Source organism: Bos mutus, chromosome 6, assembly GCF_027580195.1.
Source record: "Bos mutus isolate GX-2022 chromosome 6, NWIPB_WYAK_1.1, whole genome shotgun sequence".
Lineage (NCBI taxonomy): Eukaryota > Metazoa > Chordata > Mammalia > Artiodactyla > Bovidae > Bos > Bos mutus.
In genome coordinates, this window is record NC_091622.1 from 36,511,766 (window position 1) to 36,535,307 (window position 23,542).

The window sequence follows — 23,542 nt, forward strand, 5'->3', positions numbered from 1 at the left end:
TCCTACTTTTGCAGTTTCCAAAGTGGAATATGTTTTAAATGTGATAACAATAGAGCAGTTTCCGGCTATAGGAAGAATTACAGATTATTTTGATTTGGGGGAAGTTCTACTATGATATGCTCAGGTGTGTGTGGTTTTCTTATGCATATCCTGTCTTGGTGTTCCTGGAGTTCCTTCAGTCTGTGGCTTGATACCTTCAGTTTTGGAAAATGCTTGGCCAATATTTCTTCAAACACTGATTCTGCTTCATTTTTATTTTCTCTTTTTCAGGTCTCCAGTTACATGTATGCCAGATCTTTTTCATCACATTTCATATGTTTCTTAGCTCTTTTATGTAGTTAAAAAAAAAAGCTACTTCTTCATTCTCTTCAGTCTGAAGTTTTTTGTTTCTTTTCCATGCTGATAATTTTCATACACTCTTCAATCTGGATGTTTTCTACATGGAAGTCTGTCAGTTCACTAATTCTTTCCCAGTCTGTATCTAAACTGCTATTAAACTCATCTACTGATTTTTTAAAAACTATTGATTAGTTCTTTGGTGATAGCCTATCTTTTCATTTATTTTCTTAGACATATTACTCAGTTATTTTAACGCAGATGTCTGATGACTCCAACGTGCAATACTTATGGGTCTACTTCTATTTTCTTGTTTTGGAACATTAGGTCTTATTTTCTGGCGTGCTTGGTAATTTTTGATTGAAAATTTGGATGATGATGACTTTGGAATAGATTTAAATTTCTTTTAGCAAAATATGAGTGGATCACATTGCTTGAGTAAAGGCTGGTCTGCTTCTAGGTTGCTCATATTTCCAGGTCATAGCCCTACTGGTACGATCTCAAAAACTTGGTGTTTTAAACTGGTAAACTCACAGCTCCAAACTTTGTCTCCCTGTTAATGAGCTGCTACTGCTGCTAAGTCATGTCAGTTGTGTCTGACTCTGCAACCCCATAGACAGCAGCCCACCAGGCTCCTCCATCCCTGGGATTCTCCAGGCAAGAACACTGGAGTGGGCTGCCATTTCCTTCTCCAATGCATGAAAGTGGAAAGTGAAAGTGAAGTCGCTCAGTCGTTTCTGACTCTTAGTGATCCCATGGACTGCAGCCTACCAGGCTCCTCCGTCCATGGGAGTTTCCAGGCAAGAGTACTGGAGTGGGTGGCCAGTGCCTTCTCCGCCTATTAATGAGATGCTACTTAAATATATTCATTCAGCTTTTGAGCAGCTTCTTTCTGCCTGGTTTTTCTGGGTTTTGCCCCATGTATGTGTAATTTGCCTCAAGAATGCTGGGCATGGAATGCTTCATCTTTTCTCTTTTCCAGAATTTTAGATACTTAAGTCCTGGCTGCTTTGGTTACACCCATCAGAAAACATTCTTCAAAGAGCTGCATCTTGTATTTTGTCTGCTTCTACAGTTGACCTTAGGAGGATGATTGGTTTGGACAAGCTACTCTACAGTAGCCAGAGAGAAAGTTCTTCATTGATTACTTTGATTTTTAAGAATTAAAACCAAGTTATGGAAGTTTCATTTTTCAAAGCTATTGCACAAGCTGTTAAGTTCACCTTAAGATCCTACTCTAAATCCTTATAAAGGGGCCTTTTCTAACTTGTTAAATGAAATATTTTAAACTTCATTTATAAATTTAATACTCACTTGTTGTTTTAAATTCTTTAACTACTTAACTCTTGGTTTGATCTTCTCAATCATTTTTTATACATAATTCTAAACCTTCCTAGAATTTATATGTTGCCAATTAAGAAAATGAGTTTATCATTCCAAACAATTTTGGAGTTTGTCTTCTTAGTTGATTAAAGGAACATAGCAACCAGAGATGTAAAGTCAGGAGCTTTAAATTCAAAGAAATGTCTCTTGTCACTGACTGCTTGGCCACCCCCCTTTTTGTAATATCTATGTCATACACTCAAATAAGAATGGAGTGATGGTGATCATGTAGCCTGTCCCTGATCTTGAGTCATATTAATAATATATTTTTTAAGTCAGCTCTAACTCCCATTTATCTTTTGCTGTTTCATGAGTTTTGAGTAATTTTCATACTCTCCCTATTTACTTGTTAGATGTTTAATTGACATCTAATTGGAGTTTATATATTCAGAGTTGTGTCTGCCTCCCTAATGTAGGTTCCAAGCTTGTTATTGTTGTTGTGATATGGCCTATTCATTGGAAATGGAGCTGCTTATTGCATTGAAGTTTAAAATGGACTTGTTTTAAAATTTTAAAAATACATTTAATTGTATTAAATATAGCCAAACTATTTTTACTTAAACATGTTATCAATATAAAATGACCAATAAGGCATTTTACATTAAACTTTTTTTGATCTCTAAAATTTTTAACAAATTGAAATAATTGACATAATAACATTAGTTTCAGGTGTACAACATAATGACATAATATTTGTATATTTTGTGAAGTGATCACCAAAATAAACCTAGTTAATATCCATCACACACAAAAGTCACACATTTTTTTCTTCTTATGGTGAGGACTTTTAAGATCTCTCTTGGCCACTTTCAAATATACAATACAGTATTATTACCTATAGTTACTGTGCCACACATTATATCCCCAGGTCTTATTTATTTTATAACTGGAAGTTTGTACCAAAGCAGTTTTAAATGTATTGTTAACTACTGTTTACAGTCTCATTTACCTGGACTATCAACTTATTGTTGCTTTTCCCTCCACAGGAAGGCGGAAATGCTCAAAATGTCTTCCAATAGTTACGAGGTTTCTATCCCAATGTCAAAAAAGCTCAACGGCATTCCAGAGACAACCTCTAAGGACCTGCAGACATTAACTGAAGGAGCTGTGTTAAGTTTTCATAACATCTGCTATCGAGTAAAAGTGAAGACTGGCTTTCTACTTTGTCGGAAAACAATTGAGAAAGAAATACTAGCAAATATCAAGTATGTGCTTGAACTTTTATTTAAGTAGGTTCATTGACATGCAGATTTTGGCAGGTTTTGCTTATTGCACATAAAGGTGTGCGAGTCTATACAGATATATAGACACATGCTTTCATTTCATTTGACTAAACTAGCAGTGAAAGGGTTGGATCACATGTTAAGTATATATAAATATAAGACTATAAACTAAGTCTAAGATAGAAACTATACTTAGCTTAGGTTATGCAGTTGAAGTCCAAAGTGATAAGAGAATTTAGGATCCAAATTAATATTTAATTATAGTTTAGAATCCAAGTTAATACAAAACTTTGATTCTTCATTCTCTTCATCCAGCAACTAATGCATTAAATGGTGGCAAAGTGGGCAATAGAGTAGGAAGAAAATGAGCACTTAGTATCTACTGGGTCCCAAGATATCTTTTTCATATATCATAGCCTTTAGGGTTTTACTGTTTTTCTGAATTCTAGAAAATATGAGCTGGATTCTTCCTCTCTGTGGAGTGGAAAGTGCATCTGGGTTTGCTTAGATAGCACAGCCTATGTGTTTTGTTAATTTTTTGTTTAATAGGGGAATAATTATTCCTAGATAAAGCAAACAGCTTTTTCTGGCTTTCTAAGACTGGAGGAATGGTTTATTAAGAACCCTTTGGCCAGGTACGGCTACAAACCTGTATGGAATCAGATGCTTCTCATGTTTTCTTAGTGCGTTATATGCGACTGTGGTCTTTTCTATTACTGGCAGCTGACTGCTTCCAGAGGGCTAGAAAATGACAAATAGGGGAGAGAATTCAGGGATGTGGGTTGGGAAAAAACATGAGGGATCTAAAATTGATTAGGTTGCCAGAAGGCAATAAATTTTTCTCTATGCAATAACACAGATTATACCACCTTCTTATGTTGAGAAACTCTGTGTATCGGGAGAGGAATAATTGATGAAAAGCTTTTATCTTCTGTTCCATATCTAGACTAGCGTTGACTGACCTTTCTGTAAAGCTTACTTTTTCTTTTTTGGTAGAGCATAATAATCAAGAAAAAAGCTGGTCACTTCAGATTTTGTGCTGATAAGTGGAAGGTAACAAATGATTTGAATATGTACAGGTTGGTAAAATATACACTGCTCCAGGGTACATTTACCTTGCTTATGCTTTAAAGGTAGTAAATTAGTAACTTGATATACTAAAAGCATCATCTGCTCAAGCCTTCATAATGTTTTTATGGTTCAGTGGTGTGCATTTTAGCAACAGATGAGTTCATCCTTACATGCATTCCTAGGTTCATAAAAACTCAGTCAAATCTTGTAATCATTTCAAATTTTACAGTTAAAAGGATACAAGGTTGTTTTTGTTTTTTTCTTGCTTGCTCACACTACTGGTTTAGGCAGTAGTGTCTTTTATGTTCTCCCTATCTGCTGGCTTCAACTAAGTAGAGTTTCTGGGATGTGGAAAAGGGTGCTCTGATTTATCTCATATTTGATTCATGTTTGATAGCACCATCAGCATTCAAAATAGTAACTGTGTTCCAGAAAAGCTGATGAGGATCTTGATTTTTTGTTTTTCCTTTGGACATTTTATAATCTCACCTGTAGAATCAATATAGACTCTCATTTCCCTCTGGGGGAGAAGATGCTAAAATAAAATCTGACTATATGAATTCAAAAAGATGAGATTTTACTTCCTTGTAAAAATCTTCCTGCTTAGTTTTTCTCCATACCCAGCAGCTGAACTTTTTTCTCACCAAAGCTGAAGATTTCTAGAAAAAGTGATCCATTCCAATGGCTGTGTGGCTATCTTATGTTCAGGGAAATCCATTATACTATTTGGGAATTTTTTAAATTAATAATTTATTGTGAGATCATTTCAAGTTTAAACCTTGTGGAATATAGCCCTCTCACCCAGATTCCCAGCTGTAAATATTTCACTGCATTTGTTCATCACTTTGTTTCTTTATCTACCCATTGTCACTAATATTTTTCTAAACCACTTGAGAGCCAGTGGTCTGTATGATGCTCCAGTATTCCTAACTCCTCCAGTGTATATTTTCTAGAAATAGTGACCCTCTCTTAGATAAACACAGGTCATTGTCTATAATAAGCTCAGGGGAAGTGTAGCTTCATAATGAATGCAGTGATGGTTCTTATGGAGCCTTGGTAAACCATACTCTTCACATGGTTGACTGGCCACCAACCACATCATGTCTCTTCAGTCTCATCCAAGCTGGTTTATTCCTGTCCCGTCCCTTAATCTTGGTCATCTGATTATGTTAATGTCTCCCAGCCTTCTTTACCATATGTCACCATTTTCCCCTTTGTAATTGACAAATTTTACGAGAGAGATACTGTGACATTATTCCAAAATTCTATTTCTCATTAAACTTCAACCCACCAGCTCTAGCCCCCATTGATGGCCCCTGCCTGTATCAGCAGGAACAATCTGCTTTGGTAGTTAATTATTCTATATTTACCAAAATGTGACTTTCTGTTTTCATCCATCTCTTCTATATATATTAGTTTGCATTCTAGTAAAAGGAAGAACTTCATTCACCATCTCTTATATTTGTATTTGTATAAATATAGACCCATAGATTTGTATTTTATTCAATAGCATTCAATAGTAGTGCACTCGGAGAAGGCAATGGTACCCCACTCCAGTTCTCTTGCCTGGAAAATCCCATGGATGGAGGAGCCTGGAAGGCTGCAGTCCATGGGGTCACTGAGGGTCGGACACTACTGAGCGACTTCACTTTCACTTTCCACTTTCATGCATTGGAGAAGGAAATGGCAACCCACTCCAGTGTTCTTGCCTGGAGAATCCCAGGGACAGGGGAGCCTGGTGGGCTGCCGTCTTTGGGGTCACAGAGAGTCGGACACAACTGAAGCGACTTAGCAGCAGCAATAGTAGTGCACTATTGTCATTATTTGTCTTGATACTCTTATTGTTCCTAATTTGGTCAGTGAGAAACTTTCATGGTAGGCTCTGTATTTTTTTAACTCATTCTTTTGACATATTCTCATTCTTTGAATATTTTGTTGGATAGCAAGAGGTTTCAGACTCATTGTGTACTTAACCTGTGTCAGACCTGGAAGCAGCTGATGTTCCTTTTTGTGGAGAATGGAAATAATTATACACCAAGATCTGGGTGCTTGGAATGTTTATTGCTATTAGGGTTTAGACTTCTTATAGCTTTTAGACTTCTTAGTGGACAGACCCAGGGAACATATGTATGTTTCAGTATATGCACATGTGTACTTATACATATATCTAAAACTTTCTATATCTTTGTATGTAGATTAAAACCCATGACTTCTCATTATTACGTTCTCCAATTTTTATCTAATACTCCAATGTTCTTTCCACATATCCATGTTTGTGAAACATCATTTCAGAATGTGACAAGCCTGGTTCTCATTGTCTTTGAGTTACCTATTGGTTTACTCAATCAATATTCTTATTCTTCAGTATAAGGAGACTCCTGCACCTTCACCTGTTGCCCCTCTTCCTCCCACCTCCCTTTGCAGCCTATGTTCTTGGATACTGGCATTGCTGTACATCTTCCCTCTTTCATCACCTTCCTACTGAGAAGGGAAGTGGAAGTCTAATAGAAATGACTGATATATTTGAACATCAAATAACAAATAGGGAATATAACTAAGTTTTTTCCCAATCAGACAAAACCTATTTTTCATAAACTTTTCCTACTTCTTTTTAAAAAAATATTTATTTATTTGACTGTATTGGGTCTTAGTTGTGTCATGCAGGATCTTTCATTGTGATGTGCAGGCTTTCTAGTTGTGTGGGCTTAGTTGCTCTGCAGCATGTGGGATCTTGGTTCCTTGACCAGGGATTGAACCCACGTCCCTTGCATTGCGAAGCAGATTCTTAGCCTCTGGACTATCAGGGAAGTCCCTTTCCTATTTCTTGACATTAGTTTTTATTGAAAATATTTCTTTTGATTTTCCTATAAGTAATTGTCATTTATGGAAATGTGGAGACTCATTTATTCAACAAATGTCCAATATCTACTAGGTACTTGACATTGTGCAAGATGCTAGTGACAGATGTGTCCTCTGTCCTCAGAAACCTTTTATTCTGATGGGGGACTCAGACAACTAGCGTACCTCACTGTGTCATTCTACTGTAATAGAAGGGTTAGAAGACACTGTGGATATCACTAACCCTAAATCAGAGGTTTGGAGGTGTGGAGAGAGAAAAGGTGAAAATTGTATATGTGCACACTTATGTGTGAGTGTGTGTGTGTGTGTGTGGGTAGAGGATGGAGAAAGGTCATGTTCCAGGCAGTGGGAATGGCATTGACTACAACCCAAGACCAAAGGATTAACCCATTATCCACTAAAAAGTAATACATGTGATGTGAATCTTTTAGCTAGGTTTCATTTCATGTATCAGTATTTAGGTGGTCTACCCATTGTAAACCACTGTGCTACATGCTTTGGGGGTGGGGGATAGGACAAGGTGACATAATTCTTGTTGGCAAAGTTTTACGGTATAAAGAGGGGAACTTTCCTGCATATAAATGCTGTAAAGCAGTACCTAAGGGTGGGGAATTGGTTTTGAGGGATGACAGTAGGGCAGAGGGCAGGGTGGGGAAACAAGGGAAATATAGACCATAGACTACTTTATGGGCCATCCATCTGTGTTGCAACTACTCATCTCCGTTGTTGTAGCATGAAAGCAGCTATAGATAACATGTACATGAATGAATGTAGCTCTGTTCCAGTAACACTTAATTTATGGAAGCAGAAGACAAGTGACCAGCTGTACTAGAATGTAAATTCCACTCAGACTAGGACATTGATTCTCAACTTTGACCTGTGTCCTAGAAGAGTATCTTGTTATACACAGTAGACACTGGATAACTGTGTTGAATGAATGAAGGGAGAATTAGCCACTGCTCCACACTGGAACTGTTGCAGTTGTGATTGTCTGCTATTGTTGTCTCCAAGAACCTGTAAAATTCTCTCTTAGAATGTTTGTATTCAGTTCAGAATTAATTATTTCAGATTGCTTGATCTTAATTTGAGGAGATATTTTTAAAACCTGGAAAGATTTTCTGACAATTAAATCTTTTTCTTTTTTAATTTATTTATTTGGCTTCACTGATCTTAGTTGCAGCATGTGGGATCTAGTTCCCTGATCAGGAATTGAACTGCCCCTTGCATTGAGAACATAGGGTCTTAGCCACTGGGCCACCAGGGAAGTCCTAACAATGATGTCTTAATGAATAACAAGCTTATATCGGGTACATTAAGAGCTATTGATAAATGCATCTTGAAAGTTCACTCAACCATTAGTATGTCTTTTACATCTGTGGGGAAAGGTCACTGAAAAAATAAGAGATTTTTCTGTTTTACAGTTTGTTCCTGGTTTACCTAACTCATTTATTTGCCAGTGTTTCAGCTGATGAGCAAAGTGAAACATACTTGTCATCCTAGTACCAGCCATTTCACAGTTTTGACGTTGCAAGCTCAAAAGTCAATAAATGCTGAGGTCCTCTTGATTGGAAGCACTGAGGCACATTGTAAAGTTTATCGCTCACAACACTTGTGTAATCAAATAATTTGTTTCTGTGAAAATATGTGTGAATGGAATACCCTTTGGTTTTGGAACTTCCACTTGGAATAGATGCCATTTTCTCTGTGGAATAAATTTTGACTTGCCTACCAGTTTCAAAGAGAGATTGGCCTTAGTCATCAGAGTTGTGAAAGGGCTTCACAGGCCTCTTATTTCATCATGCCTTTATAACTGTGGAGGCCTTGCCCTTAATTCTTCTTTCTCCCATTCATCCTCTTTAACCATTCTACTGGCAACCTCTAGGATAAAAACCAAAATATTCATCCTCTTCTTGTGACTCAGAACCGTCAACACTACCTTAATTTTTTCCTCCCTCCTGCTTTCTGTCTGAATATTGACTACCCTCAAACATCTGCCTTGTCTGTTTGGAACATGCTGTGTGAACACCATCTCTGTATATCCTTAAAGGGTATCTACTATAGGAAGTGGCATCCACCATTTATTAAAATTGGAGGATAGTTGCTTTACGATGTTGTGGTGGTCTCTGCCATATATCAACACAAATCAGTATAGTTATATATATATATATACACACACACACACACAGATGCTGTGCTTAGTCACTCAGTTGTGTCTAACTCTTTGCGACCTCGTGGACTGTAGCTGCCATGCTACAGTGGGGCATGGGGATGGGGATTCTCCAGGCAAGAATACTGGAGTGGGTTGCCATGCCCTCCTCCAGGGGATCTTGCCAACTCAGGGATCAAACCCAGATCTCCCACATTGCAGGCAGATTCTTTATCATCTGAGCCACCAGGAAAGCCCAAGAATACTGGAGTGGGTAGCCTATATCTTCTCCAGGGGATCTTCCCAACCCAGGGATCGAATCCAGGTCTCCCGCATTGCAGGCAGATTCTTTACCATTTGAGCCACCAGAAAAATAAAATATATATATATATATATATATATATATATATATATATGTATCTCGTCCCACCACTTCTAAACTAAGAAATAAGTATAAATTTCTACTTATACTTTACAAGAAAGAAAATGATATATCTTGAGGGTATATATTTTACTTTTCTAATTTGATTAAGAATTTTGTAAGGGTTTAGAACTGGTGATATTTTCTTTTTAACCCCCTTGAGGTGCTTTATTCCAGCCATTGAATTTCATTGCAGGTTTACTGCTTCTTTGTCTGACTAGATTTGAGCAATGAGGACACTACTACTGATGATTCTAGGAATCCACTGACATTAATTGTGTAGAACTTGACAAGGTAGTGAGTCACATGATGTGAAGATAATGATCGTCAAGCGTCACTTAGGACTTATTATGCACTTTATTTTACACTGTGAAAGGAGAGTAAGTGTAACAGAGACGCTTCACCAACATCTGTTACGTCAGGGAACTTTGAAAGTTCTTGTGTCCTTTTCTAAAAATATTTAAATGGTGTAAAGAATAAGTGAAAGGAGTTTAGAGGAGCCCAAGTCATTTTTATTCTAAGTCCTGACTAGTGATTAATATTCTTTGTTGTTTGCTAGATTTTTATTACTCAACAATTCAGTTTCTCTTTCCTTTAAGAGTTGATTTGTGCTTTTTTTCCTATCATTTTATCAACCTTCATTGAGTGTATTAAATACAAACCCTAAAGTATAGAACTGGCTTTAAACTGGGTCAGTAACTGGATATATTTCTGCATTTACAGTGGAGTCATGAAACCTGGCCTCAATGCCATTCTGGGACCCACAGGTGGAGGCAAATCTTCGTGAGTATAACAGTATAAGTAAGCTTTTTCTTTGTAGTTTTCATGTGTGGTTTTTAAAAAACTGAATTATAGTCAACATAAATATTATGTTAGTTTCATGTGTCAAATATAGAGATTTGACATTTGCATTCATCAAATGATCACCATCATAAGTCAGGCCGTCTGTCCCCGTATAAAGTTACTACAGTATTATTGACCCTATTCCTTATATTGTGTGTTACATCCCTGTGGCTTATTTATTTTATGACTGGAGGTTTGTACCTCTCAAATCTCCTTCACCTATTCCCCACCCCCAGTTTTAAGGTGCTTTTAAAGAACACTTTCGTATGAGCAGGTGTCTGTTTGTTGCACATTTTCTGCATGTCTGGTTTGGTATTGGTTGCTACGGATAAGGTGCAGTTGTGCTGGCTTGTGATTGTGTCCTGAGGAAGTCTTATTAGGTCAGCTTTACTAATAGGACACTAACAAGACTCGATAAGGTGATTGACATACAGCTGTCAGCTATGACTTGAGCTATGGAGTGGAAAAGGAAGGGGATAAAATTGAAAGTGGGGAGAGGAGCCAATGGCATAGTGAAGGCTTATATCTTAAGCAAAGGATCACATTGCCTGCCTGGAGACCCCCAAGGTCAGACAACCAAGGGGGCAGTTTGGGTGGTCTGTGCTGGATCAGGTAAGAGAGCTTTACTTTCATATTTTGGGGCTTTATTATAGCATATAATTTTTAAAAAGAAGGTAAGATTTACAATATATGTATATAATTTTAGTTAAACCATGTAATTTCTTGATCTGTTAATTTGGATTCAAATTAGCTAAGAGGTAAAGCCTGATTTGGGGGGGGGGAAAAGCAATAACGTATGTCTTTTTATAGGTTGTTAGATATCTTAGCTGCAAGGAAGGATCCACATGGATTATCTGGAGATGTTTTGATCAATGGAGCACCTCGACCTGCCAATTTTAAATGTAACTCAGGTTATGTGGTACAAGTAAGTATTTGTGACTTTACCTATTAGATTTCTTCTGATTTTTCATATGGGCAAGTGCCTTGGCTGATAGTTGAGTGTGCTTCCAATTGACTATATGACATAATCATAGAAACAACTTTTCTTTATACCCGCTTTTCATAATATCCTGTAAGATTCAGAATCGTATTAAATGAAAAGAAAGTCTGGAATATGACCCTTGTAAGGGCAGTAGTATCAACACTTATTATCACATCATTTCTAAAATACATTACTATTTTACTTTTTTTGCCTTACCCTCACCTCTCTCCTTCCCCTAGCTCAGAACAGTGTTATATAATCCTTGTGTAAAGCATTCTATAAATGTCTGCCAGTAATAATCATAATGACCTGTGTTCTCTCTTGGTATACAGGTTAGAAATGAAAATTAATCCATCAGGCTATGTAGCTGTCTGAACATGGAATTATTGTAATTTGTTTAATTGCAAGTTCGTTATTGGGGCTTCCCAGGTGGCACAGTGGTAAACAATCCACCTGCCAATGCAGGAGATGCAAAAGATGTGGGTTCCATTCCTGGGTCAGGAAGATTCCCTGGAGAGGAGAATGGCAACCCACTCCAGTATTTTTGCCTGGCGTATCCCATGGACAGAGGACCCTGGCAGGCTACAGTCCATAGAATTGCAAAGAGTGGGACATGACTGAGCACACAACACACACAAGTTCATTATTAGCTAGAACTTGGGTATCTTATTTTTGTGGATAAGTTAGATATACTACAGAGTGATGGTATTAGAAAAGACCTGATATATCTTGTTAAAATGCCATTTTTCTTTAAGGATGATGTTGTGATGGGAACTCTGACAGTGAGAGAAAACTTACAGTTCTCAGCAGCCCTTCGGCTTCCAACAACTATGACAAGTTACGAAAAAAATGAACGGATTAACAAGGTTATTCAAGAGTTAGGTCTGGATAAAGTGGCAGATTCCAAGGTAATGTGGAAAAAACTGATAATATCATAGTCAGCAAATAGGACCTCACCTGTGTGGATAGTATGACTTACTCAGAGATTTTCTATAATATGTATGGTCAAGAGTGGTTGCTTTCTGAAGCCATGAGAAAAGTGACTGGTTACCTAACATGAAGATGGAAGTTAACAGGTTAAAAAAAACTGAAGGTGATTAACTCTTGGGCAGCAAGTGTGGCAATGTGTTCTAGTATGTGGAAGTGTTCTTTGCTGTGAGCTGGTGACCCTTTCTGTGACTGCAGCTCTTGATCCTATCCCACCTCCGGTTGGTTGGTTGTCGCGTCTCATTCAGTGTCTTCCCGCTAACTTTCCTTCTTCCTGTTTTCTTTTCCTCTTGTAGTTCTTCTTCTTCTGTTCTTCCATGAGGCTTTCTTCCATTGCTTTTGAGAATTATATTTCTGGAATTCATAAATGACGAAAATTCAAGGATTCAGTGTGTTTCACTTTGCTGTCAGTTGGCTTCCAAAATTATATTCAGTCAAACTAGGGATTTATTTGTAGTTTGTGTAGCTTCCAACTTGTTTTTCTGAAGTCTTTCTTTTGACATTTTTGTCTCCCATTCCTCCCTCCCTCACTTCCCCTCTCCCTTTCTTCTCCCAGTATCTACTTACAGACTGTTACACGCTGGTCTATTTTAGGCTTTAGATATAACAGCTGTAGGCAGGAGAGTAAAGTAACTCCTTTTGTGAGTTATGCAAGTTTGGAAAGGAGAATTGAGATAAATGAGTAACCTTTATGGTTGATGACTAGGTATAAAAAGATTTTCTGGAAAACATCTGTATCTTTTGGTGAAGATGAGTTTTTCAGCTTGTGATGGCTCTAGTTTAGTCCCCTTGTGGTAGAGGTAACAAAGAATGGGGATATTTTGCTGGCTGCTGTTTCAGATGGTACTTTCTGACATTATTTAATGTAAAGTATATTTTGCTGTATTTTTTTTGGAAAAATAACTCTGAGATGCCACCATATTCCACTAAATTCATTTTGAGAGTGATTGGATTTCCTTTGTATTAGCTCTGTCTATTTGATATTGTCTTTCCAATAAAGTATTTACCATTCTTTACCTTTAAGTAAAAGTTCTCTACCAATAGGCAGTCATTACCCATTCCTTGCATGGATTTCCAAGGAAAATAAGCTGAAACAGTTTGTTGACTTAGAATTTATTTATCTAATTAATTGAAATACTTCACTTAATGTTTTGAGTTTTTATGAAATTTTAAGCATGACAAATGTAGAGAGAATAGTCTGATTACTTAGTTGTTACTGAGTCCAAGTTTGTATAGCTCACCATGTGACAGACCAGTAAATTGAGAGATGAATTGTTGGGTCAAAGAAAAGTGACTTTATTTGAAAAGTCAGCAGACTGAGAAGATAGTGGATGAATGCCCTAAACAGCTATCTTACCCAAATTAGAATTAGACTTATTTTATAATAAGAGAGGAAGAGGGTGTGATTGGTTGTTGCAAACTTCTTAATGTCAGAATCTTTTGTTCTTGCAGCTGTTCATGTGGATCTGATCACAATGTTCCTATAAACCTCTAATAAGACAAATGTTATTCTCTGTTATGCAACTTTCTATCTCTGTATGAATGGAAAAGTCTAATCATTCTGACCTTTAAAGGTTAGATCCTGGAGAATGGGCTATCCTGTATGGACTATAAGCCACATTCATTCACATTTCCTCATTTTTCTCCAAAATGTCTGTTACAGGTCAGTTGTTAGAGGATCCAATCATGAGTAGCACTTGATTATTATCTTTTTGAAGACTCATAAGAATTGAAGTGATAATATGATTGAACCTGACTTCATATTGAATTTATTCCTTTAGATCTAACCTGTATACTCTGTTTCCTGAGCTTAGTCATGCTGGCTCCACATCTTTTACAGAAGGATATTGATGACTATTAATATAAGAATTATTTCCTACTTCCTTTCTCCCCCAAAACCTTCCTGGTCCCCCACCACACAGTAACACTGACTGGTTGAAAAGACCCGGCCAATTGCCCTGTAGAAAAGTCTACCTTCCCATGTAGAATAGCCCTATAGAATAGTCTACTCATCCAGTTGCCCTGTAGAATGAGTCAGGACTTCCTTAGTAAGTTAAGGTACAGGAGGGCTCAGTTTGATGTAAGAGGTGCTAATGTGGTATAATAGGAGGTGAACTTTCCTAGCTACCAAGCCACACTGATGACTTTATTGGGGATGGGGTGGGGGTATCAGAAGGCTATAAGAAGACTAACAATTATAGATGCTTTCAACTTCTCTGCTCCTATCTTCATCTCCCTTTTTGGTCTGTAATTTCAGACCAAATCTTTTAGTGTTCTAGCTTAACTGTCTTAAAACTAAATGTTTGGCTTGATAAGAAACATATAAAGCATAGGTTTCATATCTTACCAGTTCTGACCTGGACCTCAGTTTACTCTTCAAGTTAAAGAGAAGCCTGCCTCTTCTCCCATATCGTCATTTATTTGCTATTCTGAGAAAACAAGGATGATGTGATGAAGTAACTCTTTTAGGGGTGGAACATTTTAGGAGCTCAACAAATGATAGTGGCAGAGGATGTTATTGTTAATAATGACATTTGTGTTTTAGGTTGGAACTCAGTTTATCCGTGGTGTGTCTGGAGGAGAAAGAAAAAGGACTAGTATTGCAATGGAGCTTATTACTGATCCATCCATCTTGTTCCTGGATGAGCCCACAACTGGCTTAGATTCAAGCACAGCAAATGCTGTCCTTTTGCTCCTGAAGAGGTAAATGCCATGAGAATATTATTCTTTCAGTTATCTACTGCGTGGTCACCTGCTACATACCAGGTATTTTTCTTGGTGCAAGGGATTCATCAGTAAGCACAACAGACAGAAATGTCTTCCTTGGTTGCAGGGAAAGTCAGTTAACAAATGTAAGTGTTTCATGAAAAATGAGGTGGGCTGAGAGTGTAGCAAAATATGGCTATGGTGGAATAGAGATGCTGTGTTATATATAGAATGATCAGGGAAGACCTCAATGAGGTCTTGAGCTGGGAGCAAGTGAACAAGACCTGGATATATGAGAGTAGAGAGTTCTAGTGGAAGGGACAGCCAGTGGCCCTGAGGCAGAGTGTGCCTCCTGTGTTTGGAACCCAGTAAGCTGTGGAGGGGGGTGGGTGTTACTTATTGATTACTTTGCTCAGGGTGCCTTAGCGTAGTATAACAAACTGGATGGCTTAACGTAGAAATTTAGTTCTTCACATTTTTGGAGTCTAGATGTCCAAGATCAGGCATTCAGCAGAACTGTTTATTCTGAGGTCCCTCTCCCTCAGCTTGTAGATAGCTGTCTTCTCTCTGTGTTTTTACTTCATTTTCCCTCTGTGTATCCATGTCCTGATCTCCTCTTCTTATGAGGACACTGGTCCTGATTGAATGATGACACTCATATGACCTTATTTATCATAACTGCCTCTTTATAGTAAAGAGCCTCTCTCCAAATACAGTTATATTCTGGGGTGCTAGGGGTCAGGACCTCAACATGAATTTTGAGGACACACGATTCAGTTCATAACAGTTAGAAAAGGACATGAGATGGGATTGAGTGGTTGGCAGATTATATAGACTATAGATCACTCTAAGAACTATGGCTTTTAATGTCTAGGTGATGTGGCAAGCTTTCAGATAGTTGTAGAACTGAGGACCAGCAGTTATGTAGAGCAAAGCCTGTATAATTGGTCAGGGGTGAGTGGGAGGAATCCAGTCAGGAGGCTGTCTGTATTAGCACAGTTGAGGTATGATGCCAGCTTTGACTAGGATGGTAGTGGGGAGAGGGGGAGAAGTAGGTGGGTTCTATCTGTTTTCCAAATAGAGTCAACAGGATTAGCTTAGAACTGGATGTAGGGTGTGATTATTGAGAGAATAACTTCTGAGGTTTGGGGCCTGAAAAATGGAAGAATGGAGTAAAGAATGTCATTTACAGAGGGAGAAGGAAGGAGAGGGTGGGATGTATGAAGAGAGTAACATGGAAACATATACACTGCCATGTGTAAACTAGGCAGACAATGGGAATTTGCTCTATGATTCAGGGAACTCAAACTGGGGCTCGGTAACAACCTAGAGGGGTGTGATGGAGAGGGAGGTTTAAAGGGAGGGGACACAGGTATACCTATGACTGGGTCATGTTGATGTTTGGTAGACACCAACACAATATTGTAAAGCAATATTCAAGTAAAAATAAATTCATTAAAAAAAGAATGTCATTTACTTTTACAAAGAAGATGGGAGGAGAACCATGGTTATAGGATATACTTCAGAAGTTTTGGACATCTGTTTTAAAAAGCTTCACCCTTCCAGAACAGTTACAAGAGTAGTACCAAGTACTACCTTACCACCTTACACACTTCCCAGCCACAGAGTCCACAGCACTGATGATATTGTCACCATCCAGTCCATGAGCTCAAGTCAGACTTCCCCAGCTGCCCCAGAAGTGTCTCTTTTTTCCCTTTCTGGCTCAGGATTATCTCCAGAAACCCTTTTTTTTGGGGGGGGGGGTCTTTTCTAATCCTGAACAGTTCTTTATTCTTTCCCTGCCTCTCACGTCCTCACACATATTTGAGAGTACATTTCATAGCGCGACCCTCAAGGTGTATCCATCCAGTGTTTCCTCATGATCAGACTCATGCCATGAATTCTTGGCAGGGATGCTGCAGAAATGATGCTGTATTCTCAGTGATAACATCAGGCTGTGTGATTTTGACTTCTCCCATCATGGGTGATGTTCACCTTCATCAGCTGGTCATGTTGGTATCTGCTGGCTTTATATGCTATGAAATAACTATTTTCTCTTTGTAATTGATTAGTATTTTATTAGGGGAGATAATCAGATATTAGGCCAGTATCCTGTTCCTCATAAAATCTTCCATGCACCAGTTTTAGCTATATTCACAATTGCCTCTATCAGCTATGAGTATGAGGGTAACCAAGTGGTGATTTTCTTTTTACATCATTCATTCAGCATGTATTCATTGGTCTTTTACTGTAAAGAAACTTTCTTCCTTCTCTGTTCATATGTTTACTCATTTTCTCCTTTTATTAAATGGGTTATAATCTGTTATTCTTACTTATTTTCATGACAAAATTCACCCTGATTTGGCCAGTGGGAGCCCCCTCAGTCTGCCTTTTGTGTCATTTTTACATGTCCCTGTCATTCTTTAAGCATTTCTTTACCTTATGGTCAGCATTTCTTTACCTTATGGTCAGCATTTCTTTACCTTATGAGATGTTCCAGGCTCATCTTGTACTTTTTCTGTATCAGATGTTTCTTAATGGAGTCCTGGTTCCTCCCAGTTTAGCTATGATTTAAAAACCAAGATCTGATTACTTGGTGTGCTCACTGCTATGGGACTGTCATTGCTTCTAGACCTACTTAACAGACAGACCTAGGAAATGTGTATGTGTATGTATGTAGATATAACATAGAAATACATATGTATATTTTATTTGGAAATATATTTACTATAAATATGTTATATGTATGTGTGTAATAATTTGAATAGAACTTACATGTAGAAGCATATTTGTAACTATTGCGCTATTAGTGTGTACATATTTTTTTTAAGCGGATTTATATTATTTCCAATCCTGATCTAACACTTGAGTGCTCTTTTTAGCCTTCTGCCTTTCCATGTTTTTAAATGACTTTTCAGACAATGAGAAACTTGGCTCCCATTATCTCAGTATGTTTCCTTTCTTCCTCAGTAAACTAACTTAACTGTTCAATTTAATCAGTTTCCCGGTCACTCTGGTGGTTTCCTATGCTCACCACCTCTGGGACAATTACTGCTACTCCCCATTTTTAAAAAGCTGTTGGATACACCATCTTTATACGGCATGCCCTCCATATCATTACCTTTTTTTTGTTCTTGTACATGGGGAATTTCTCTAGTTGCAGCAAGTGGTGGCTGCTCTTTGTTGCGGTGCACAGGCTTCTCATTGAAGTGGCTTCTCATTGTGGAGTATGGGCTCTAGAGCACCGGTTCAGTAATTGTGGCAGATGGGCTTAGGTGCCTCTCGGCATGTGGGGTCTTTCTGGAGCAGGGATCGAGCTCAATGTCCCCTGCTTTGGCATGCTATTCTTAACCACTGAACTACCAGGGAAAACCCTACCTTGCTTCTTCTGATGTCCATGCCCTTGTAAGCAAGCCCCTATGCTAGAATAAGAAGAAACGGGAAGATGGAAATGTCTAAGATTTTAGACATTTTAAGTTTGAGGTATCAATTGATGTCAAGTAACAGGTCTGGGATTCAGGTTCAGTTAGAGAATACATCCATGATATTTTTATTATCTGTAATTAATTATATTAACAGTGTTCATTAGAGAATGATGACTTCAGTTCAGTCGCTCAGTCGCAACTCTTTGCGACCTCATGGACTGCAGCTCGCCAGGCCTCCCTGTCCATCACCAACAACCAGAGTTTACTCAAACTCATGCCCATTGAGTTGGTAATGCCATCCAACCATCTCATCCTCTGTCATCCACTTCTCCTCCCACCTTCAATCTTTCCCAGCATCAGGGTCTTTTCAAATGAGTCAGCTCTTCTCATGAGGTGGCCAAAGTATTGGAGTTTCAGCTTCAACATCAGTCCTTCCAATGAACATTCAGGACTGATTTCCTTTAGGATGGACTAGTTGGATCTCCTTGCAGTCCAAGGGACTCTCAAGAGTCTTCTCCAGCACCACAGTTCAAAAGCATCAATTCTTTGGCACTCATCCTTCTTTGTAGTCCAACTGTCACATCCATACATGACTACTGGAAAAACCATAGCCTTGACTGGACAGATCTTTGTTGGCAAAGTAATGTCTCTGCTTTTTAATGTGCTGTCTAGGTTGGTTATAACTTTTCTTCTGAGGAGTAGGCGTCTTTTAATTTCATGGCTGCAGTCATCATCTGCAGTGATTTTTGGAGCCCCAAAAAATAAAGTCAGCCACTGTTTCCACTGTTTCCCCATCTATTTGCCATGAGGTGATGGGACTGGATCCCATTGTTTTCTGAATGTTGAGTTTTAAGCCAACATTTTCACTCTCCTCTTTCACTTTCATCAAGAGGCTCTTTAGTTCTTCACTTTCTGCCATAGGGGTGGTGTCATCTGCATATCTGAGATTATTGCTATTTCTCCTGGCAATCTTGATTCCAGCTTGTGCTTCTTCCAGCCCAGCGTTTCTCATGATGTATTCTGCATATAAGTTAAATAAGCACAGTGACAGTATACAGCCTTGATTTATTCCTTTTCTTGTTTGGAACCAGTCTGTTGTTCCATGTCCAGTTCTAACTGTTGCTTCCTGACCTGCATATAGGTTTCTCAAAAGGCAGGTCAGGTGGTCTGGTACTCCCATCTCGTTCAGAAGTTTCCACAGTTTTTTGTGATCCACACAGTCAAAGGCTTTGACATAGTCAATAAAGCAGAAATAGATGTTTTTCTGGAACTCTCTTGCTTTTTCTGTGATCCAGCGGATGTTGGCAATTTGATCTCTGGTTCCTCTGCCTTTTCTAAAACCAGCTTGAACATCTGGAAGTTCACAGTTCAAATATTGTTGAAGCCTGGCTTGGAGAATTTTGAGCATTACTTTACTAGCGTGTGAGATGAGTGCAATTGTGCGGTAGTTTGAGCATTCTTTGCCATTGCCTTTCTTTGGGATTGGAATGAAAACTGACCTTTTCCAGTTCCATGGCCACTGCTGAGTTTTCCAAATTTGCTGGCATATTGAGTGCAGCACTTTCACAGCATCATCTTTCAGGATTTGGAATAGCTCAACTGGAATTCCATCACGTCCACCAGTTTTATTTGTAGTGATGCTTTCTAAGGCCAACTTGACTTCACATTCCAGGATGTCTGGCTCTAGGTGAGTGATCACACCATCATGATTATCTGGGTCGTGAAGATCTTTTTTGTACAGTTCTTCTGTGTGTTCTTGCCACCTATTCTGAATATCTTCTGCTTCTGTTAGGTCTGTACCGTTTCTGTCCTTTATTAAGCCCATCTTTGCATGAAATATCCCTTGGTATCTCTAATTTTGTTGAAGAGATCTCTAGTCTTTCCCATTCTATTGTTTCCTCTATTTCTTTGCACTGATCACTGAGGAAGGCTTTCTTATCTCTCCTTGCTATTCTTTGGAACTCTGCATTCAAATGGGTATATCTTTCCTTTTCTCCTTTGTTTTTGCTTCTCTTCTTTTCACAGCTATTTGTAAGGCCTCCTCAGACAGCCATTTTGCTTTTTTTTTTTTTTTTGCAATGATGACTTAACATAGAATATCATACTGTGTTATGCTTCATTATGTTTTGGACTAGTTAGCTCACACACATCTTTCCTCACATTGGAGAGCTTTAACCTCATTTGTCTAGAGTTCCACTGTGTATACTAATCACTTGGGGTCTTATTAAAATGCAGATTCTTATTCTAGATCTCTGAATGGGAGGCCAAGGTTCTCCATTTCTAATAGGGGATACTAATACTGATACCTCAGACCACACATGGAGAACAGAGTTCTCACACCAGTCCACCTCCCTGCTTCCAATCCTTTACTGGCTCCTTAACTGTCTACTGCCTAATGAGCCAACTCTGAGTGACAGGATTCATCATGGGCCTGGTTTTCGTTGCTGTCTTTTCTGCAGTCTCCAGTCCCTGCCTCTGCACATACACCTCAGCTCTGCAATGACACTGAAGTACTTGCAGTTTTTGAAGTAGATCGTGTTATGGCACATTTTGTTTGCTGTCTTCCTCCACCTTCTCTCCCTGTCAGTCCCTTTGATACACTACTTACATCAGCTTCAGATGGGTTATAGTCTCCTATTAGGCTTACAAGGCACCTTCAGCTACTTTTATTCCTCCTTGTATCAAAACGATTGGTCTTTTTGAGGTAGAACAAACTTGTATCCATGGCTAGCATATAGTACTCAGAAAATGTTTAAATGGATGTGATTCTTCTCATACTGCTAGTAATAATAGTAGTTTATTGTTTTCAGTAATAGTTTTTAAGTGGTGATTTTGGCTTTTCTTTCTTCTATCCATAAGTAGTAGCTCCTGTATGAAGATAGGAGTTACTATCTTTTGTCCATGGTATTAGATCAGGGATCAAATCCCAGCCTGCCCCTTCTAACTGTGATGTTTTGAGCCATTGCTTAGTTCTCTGAGTCTTATCTGTTATATAAAGGTAAAATTATTGGTACTGTTTTGTAACAATATTGTGAGAATTTAGATGAGGTCATCTATAAAAACAAAGCATGGAAGCAACCTAGATGTCCATCAGCAGATGAATGGATAAGAAAGCTGTGGTACATATACACAATGGAGTATTACTCAGCCATTAAAAAGAATGCATTTGAATCAGTTCTAATGAGGTGGATGAAACTGGAGCCTATTATACAGAGTTAAGTAAGCCAGAAAGAAAAACACCAATACAGTATACTAACGCATATATATAGAATTTAGAAAGATGGTAATGACAACCCTGTATGCGAGACAGCAAAAGAGACACAGATGTATAGAACAGTCTTTTGAACTCTGTGGGAGAGGCATGGGGGGATGATTTGGGAGAATGGCATTAAAACATGTATAATATCATGTAAGAAACGAATTGCCAGTCCAGGTTCGATGCAGGATATAGGAAGCTTGGGGCTGGTGCACTGGGATGACCCAGAGGGATGGTATGGAGAGGGAGGTGGGAGGGGGGTTCAGGATGGGGAACACATGTACACCCGTGGCGGATGCATGTTGATGTGTGGCAAAACCAAAACAATATTGTAAATTAAAAATCAAGATTTATAAAGTTATTGTAAGGAAAAAAAAAAAAAAGATATAGTCAGTACTCAGTAATGTTAATTGTATTATTAAGGCAGAGAATTGAAAACTAGTTCTGAAAGAGCCAGAAGACTTAAATAAATGATCAATAAGGATGGGGCATATGACCATTGTTTTAAGATTTAGTTCATAATAAGTTTTCAAACTTGAGTGTACTTACAAATTACCTGGCTGCTTGTTAAAATATGCTTCCCTGGACCCAGCAGGTCTGAGTAGACTGTCCAGGAATATACATTTTTAATTAATATTCTGATTGATTCTAGATTGCCCATGGAAAACACTTTAGAAACCCCAGTTTCATGAAAACATTGAGTTTAGGTTCCTTAATTATCAGATAGATTATATGAGATGAGAAGTTGGTAAGAGAAAATCAAGTTGAATGAGGAATAAATGATCTAAAGGCAGGAGTAATAAAGTATGTTACCAAGAAATGTAAGTTTCAGATGTTTAATGACTCATTGTTATCTTCTCACTATTAATTTAGGATGTCTAAACAAGGACGGACAATCATCTTCTCCATTCATCAGCCTCGTTATTCCATCTTCAAGTTGTTTGATAGCCTCACCTTGTTGGCCTCAGGAAGACTAATGTTCCATGGGCCTGCTCAGGAGGCCTTGGGTTACTTTGGAGCCATTGGTATGGTTGCCTTTTTTGTGCTGTAAGATCCTTCATTAATAGTATCCTAAAGGAGAACAAAGGAGTCACTTGGAGCACTGTTTGATCTTTGAGTAGATATACATATATCACAGTTTCCACTGCTCCGAAACATCTTCGGTTAGTTTGGTGTTAGAATTTTTTTTTTACTTTGCAGTGCCAGTTTGTTATTGATGTCTCTTTTTTGTCCTGTTTGAGTACATGCACGTGCACACATATGTTTTTGTGTGTGTGTGTGTATTTCTAATGGGGCTATATCTGTCCTCAGTTCTGGTGACCTTCCCCTAACAGTTCAATAAATATATTGACTTCATGGCCAGTTTTCTGTTAGATGGATATTTTTGGAAAGATCTAATGTCCCTAAGTTATTTGTCTTCTTAGCTAATACAGATTAAGGTTTATCATGTTCTTCCCTTACATGGGATATTGGTTTTCCTTGGTGAGGGTTAATGGAGATGCTATTATATTTAATTTTCTAGTGATATTAGGTTGTGGATTTAGCATGTATGCAACTTACCTGTCAATACAATGGATAGTCATAAGTCTGACTTCAGTGGGCCAACATTTCTGATGGTTCTGGACTGCCTGATTCTATTTAAAATAGAAATATATAATTTTTAAATGACTCATGCAGTCTACTTTGTTTTAGAGGTACTTGGATATGATTATAGATGATGCTCCATGACTTCAAATATAGTGTACAATATTTGCCAGCCATATTTTAAAATGTCTTTGTTTAATCTCTGTCATTTAAAATTAAGTCTACATGGGTCTAGAGTTTGGGGGAGATGAACCTAAGGGTTAGACTATAGGCAAAGCTGAGTTCAGATGATCAGGTTGTTACTGAGTCTAAGCTCATAC

General features: G+C 38.2%; 1 protein-coding gene across 8 annotated transcripts in view; it reads left to right on the top strand.

Annotated features, from left to right (window-relative positions):
- ABCG2 (ATP binding cassette subfamily G member 2 (JR blood group)) overlaps window positions 1-23,542 on the top strand; it is a 127,537-nt gene that overhangs the window by 79,964 nt on the left and 24,031 nt on the right. For 7 of the 8 annotated variants that reach the window (XM_005897792.3, XM_070372167.1, XM_070372169.1 and 4 more), the window contains 6 exons: window positions 2,706-2,924; window positions 10,163-10,222; window positions 11,093-11,207; window positions 12,020-12,172; window positions 14,797-14,954; window positions 22,512-22,663. In XM_005897792.3, coding sequence (XP_005897854.1) covers window positions 2,716-2,924; window positions 10,163-10,222; window positions 11,093-11,207; window positions 12,020-12,172; window positions 14,797-14,954; window positions 22,512-22,663 — 847 coding nt within the window. In that variant the 5' untranslated portion in view covers window positions 2,706-2,715. The remainder of the gene's footprint in view (window positions 1-2,705; window positions 2,925-10,162; window positions 10,223-11,092; window positions 11,208-12,019; window positions 12,173-14,796; window positions 14,955-22,511; window positions 22,664-23,542) is intronic. The other variant, XM_070372172.1, reaches the window with a different exon arrangement.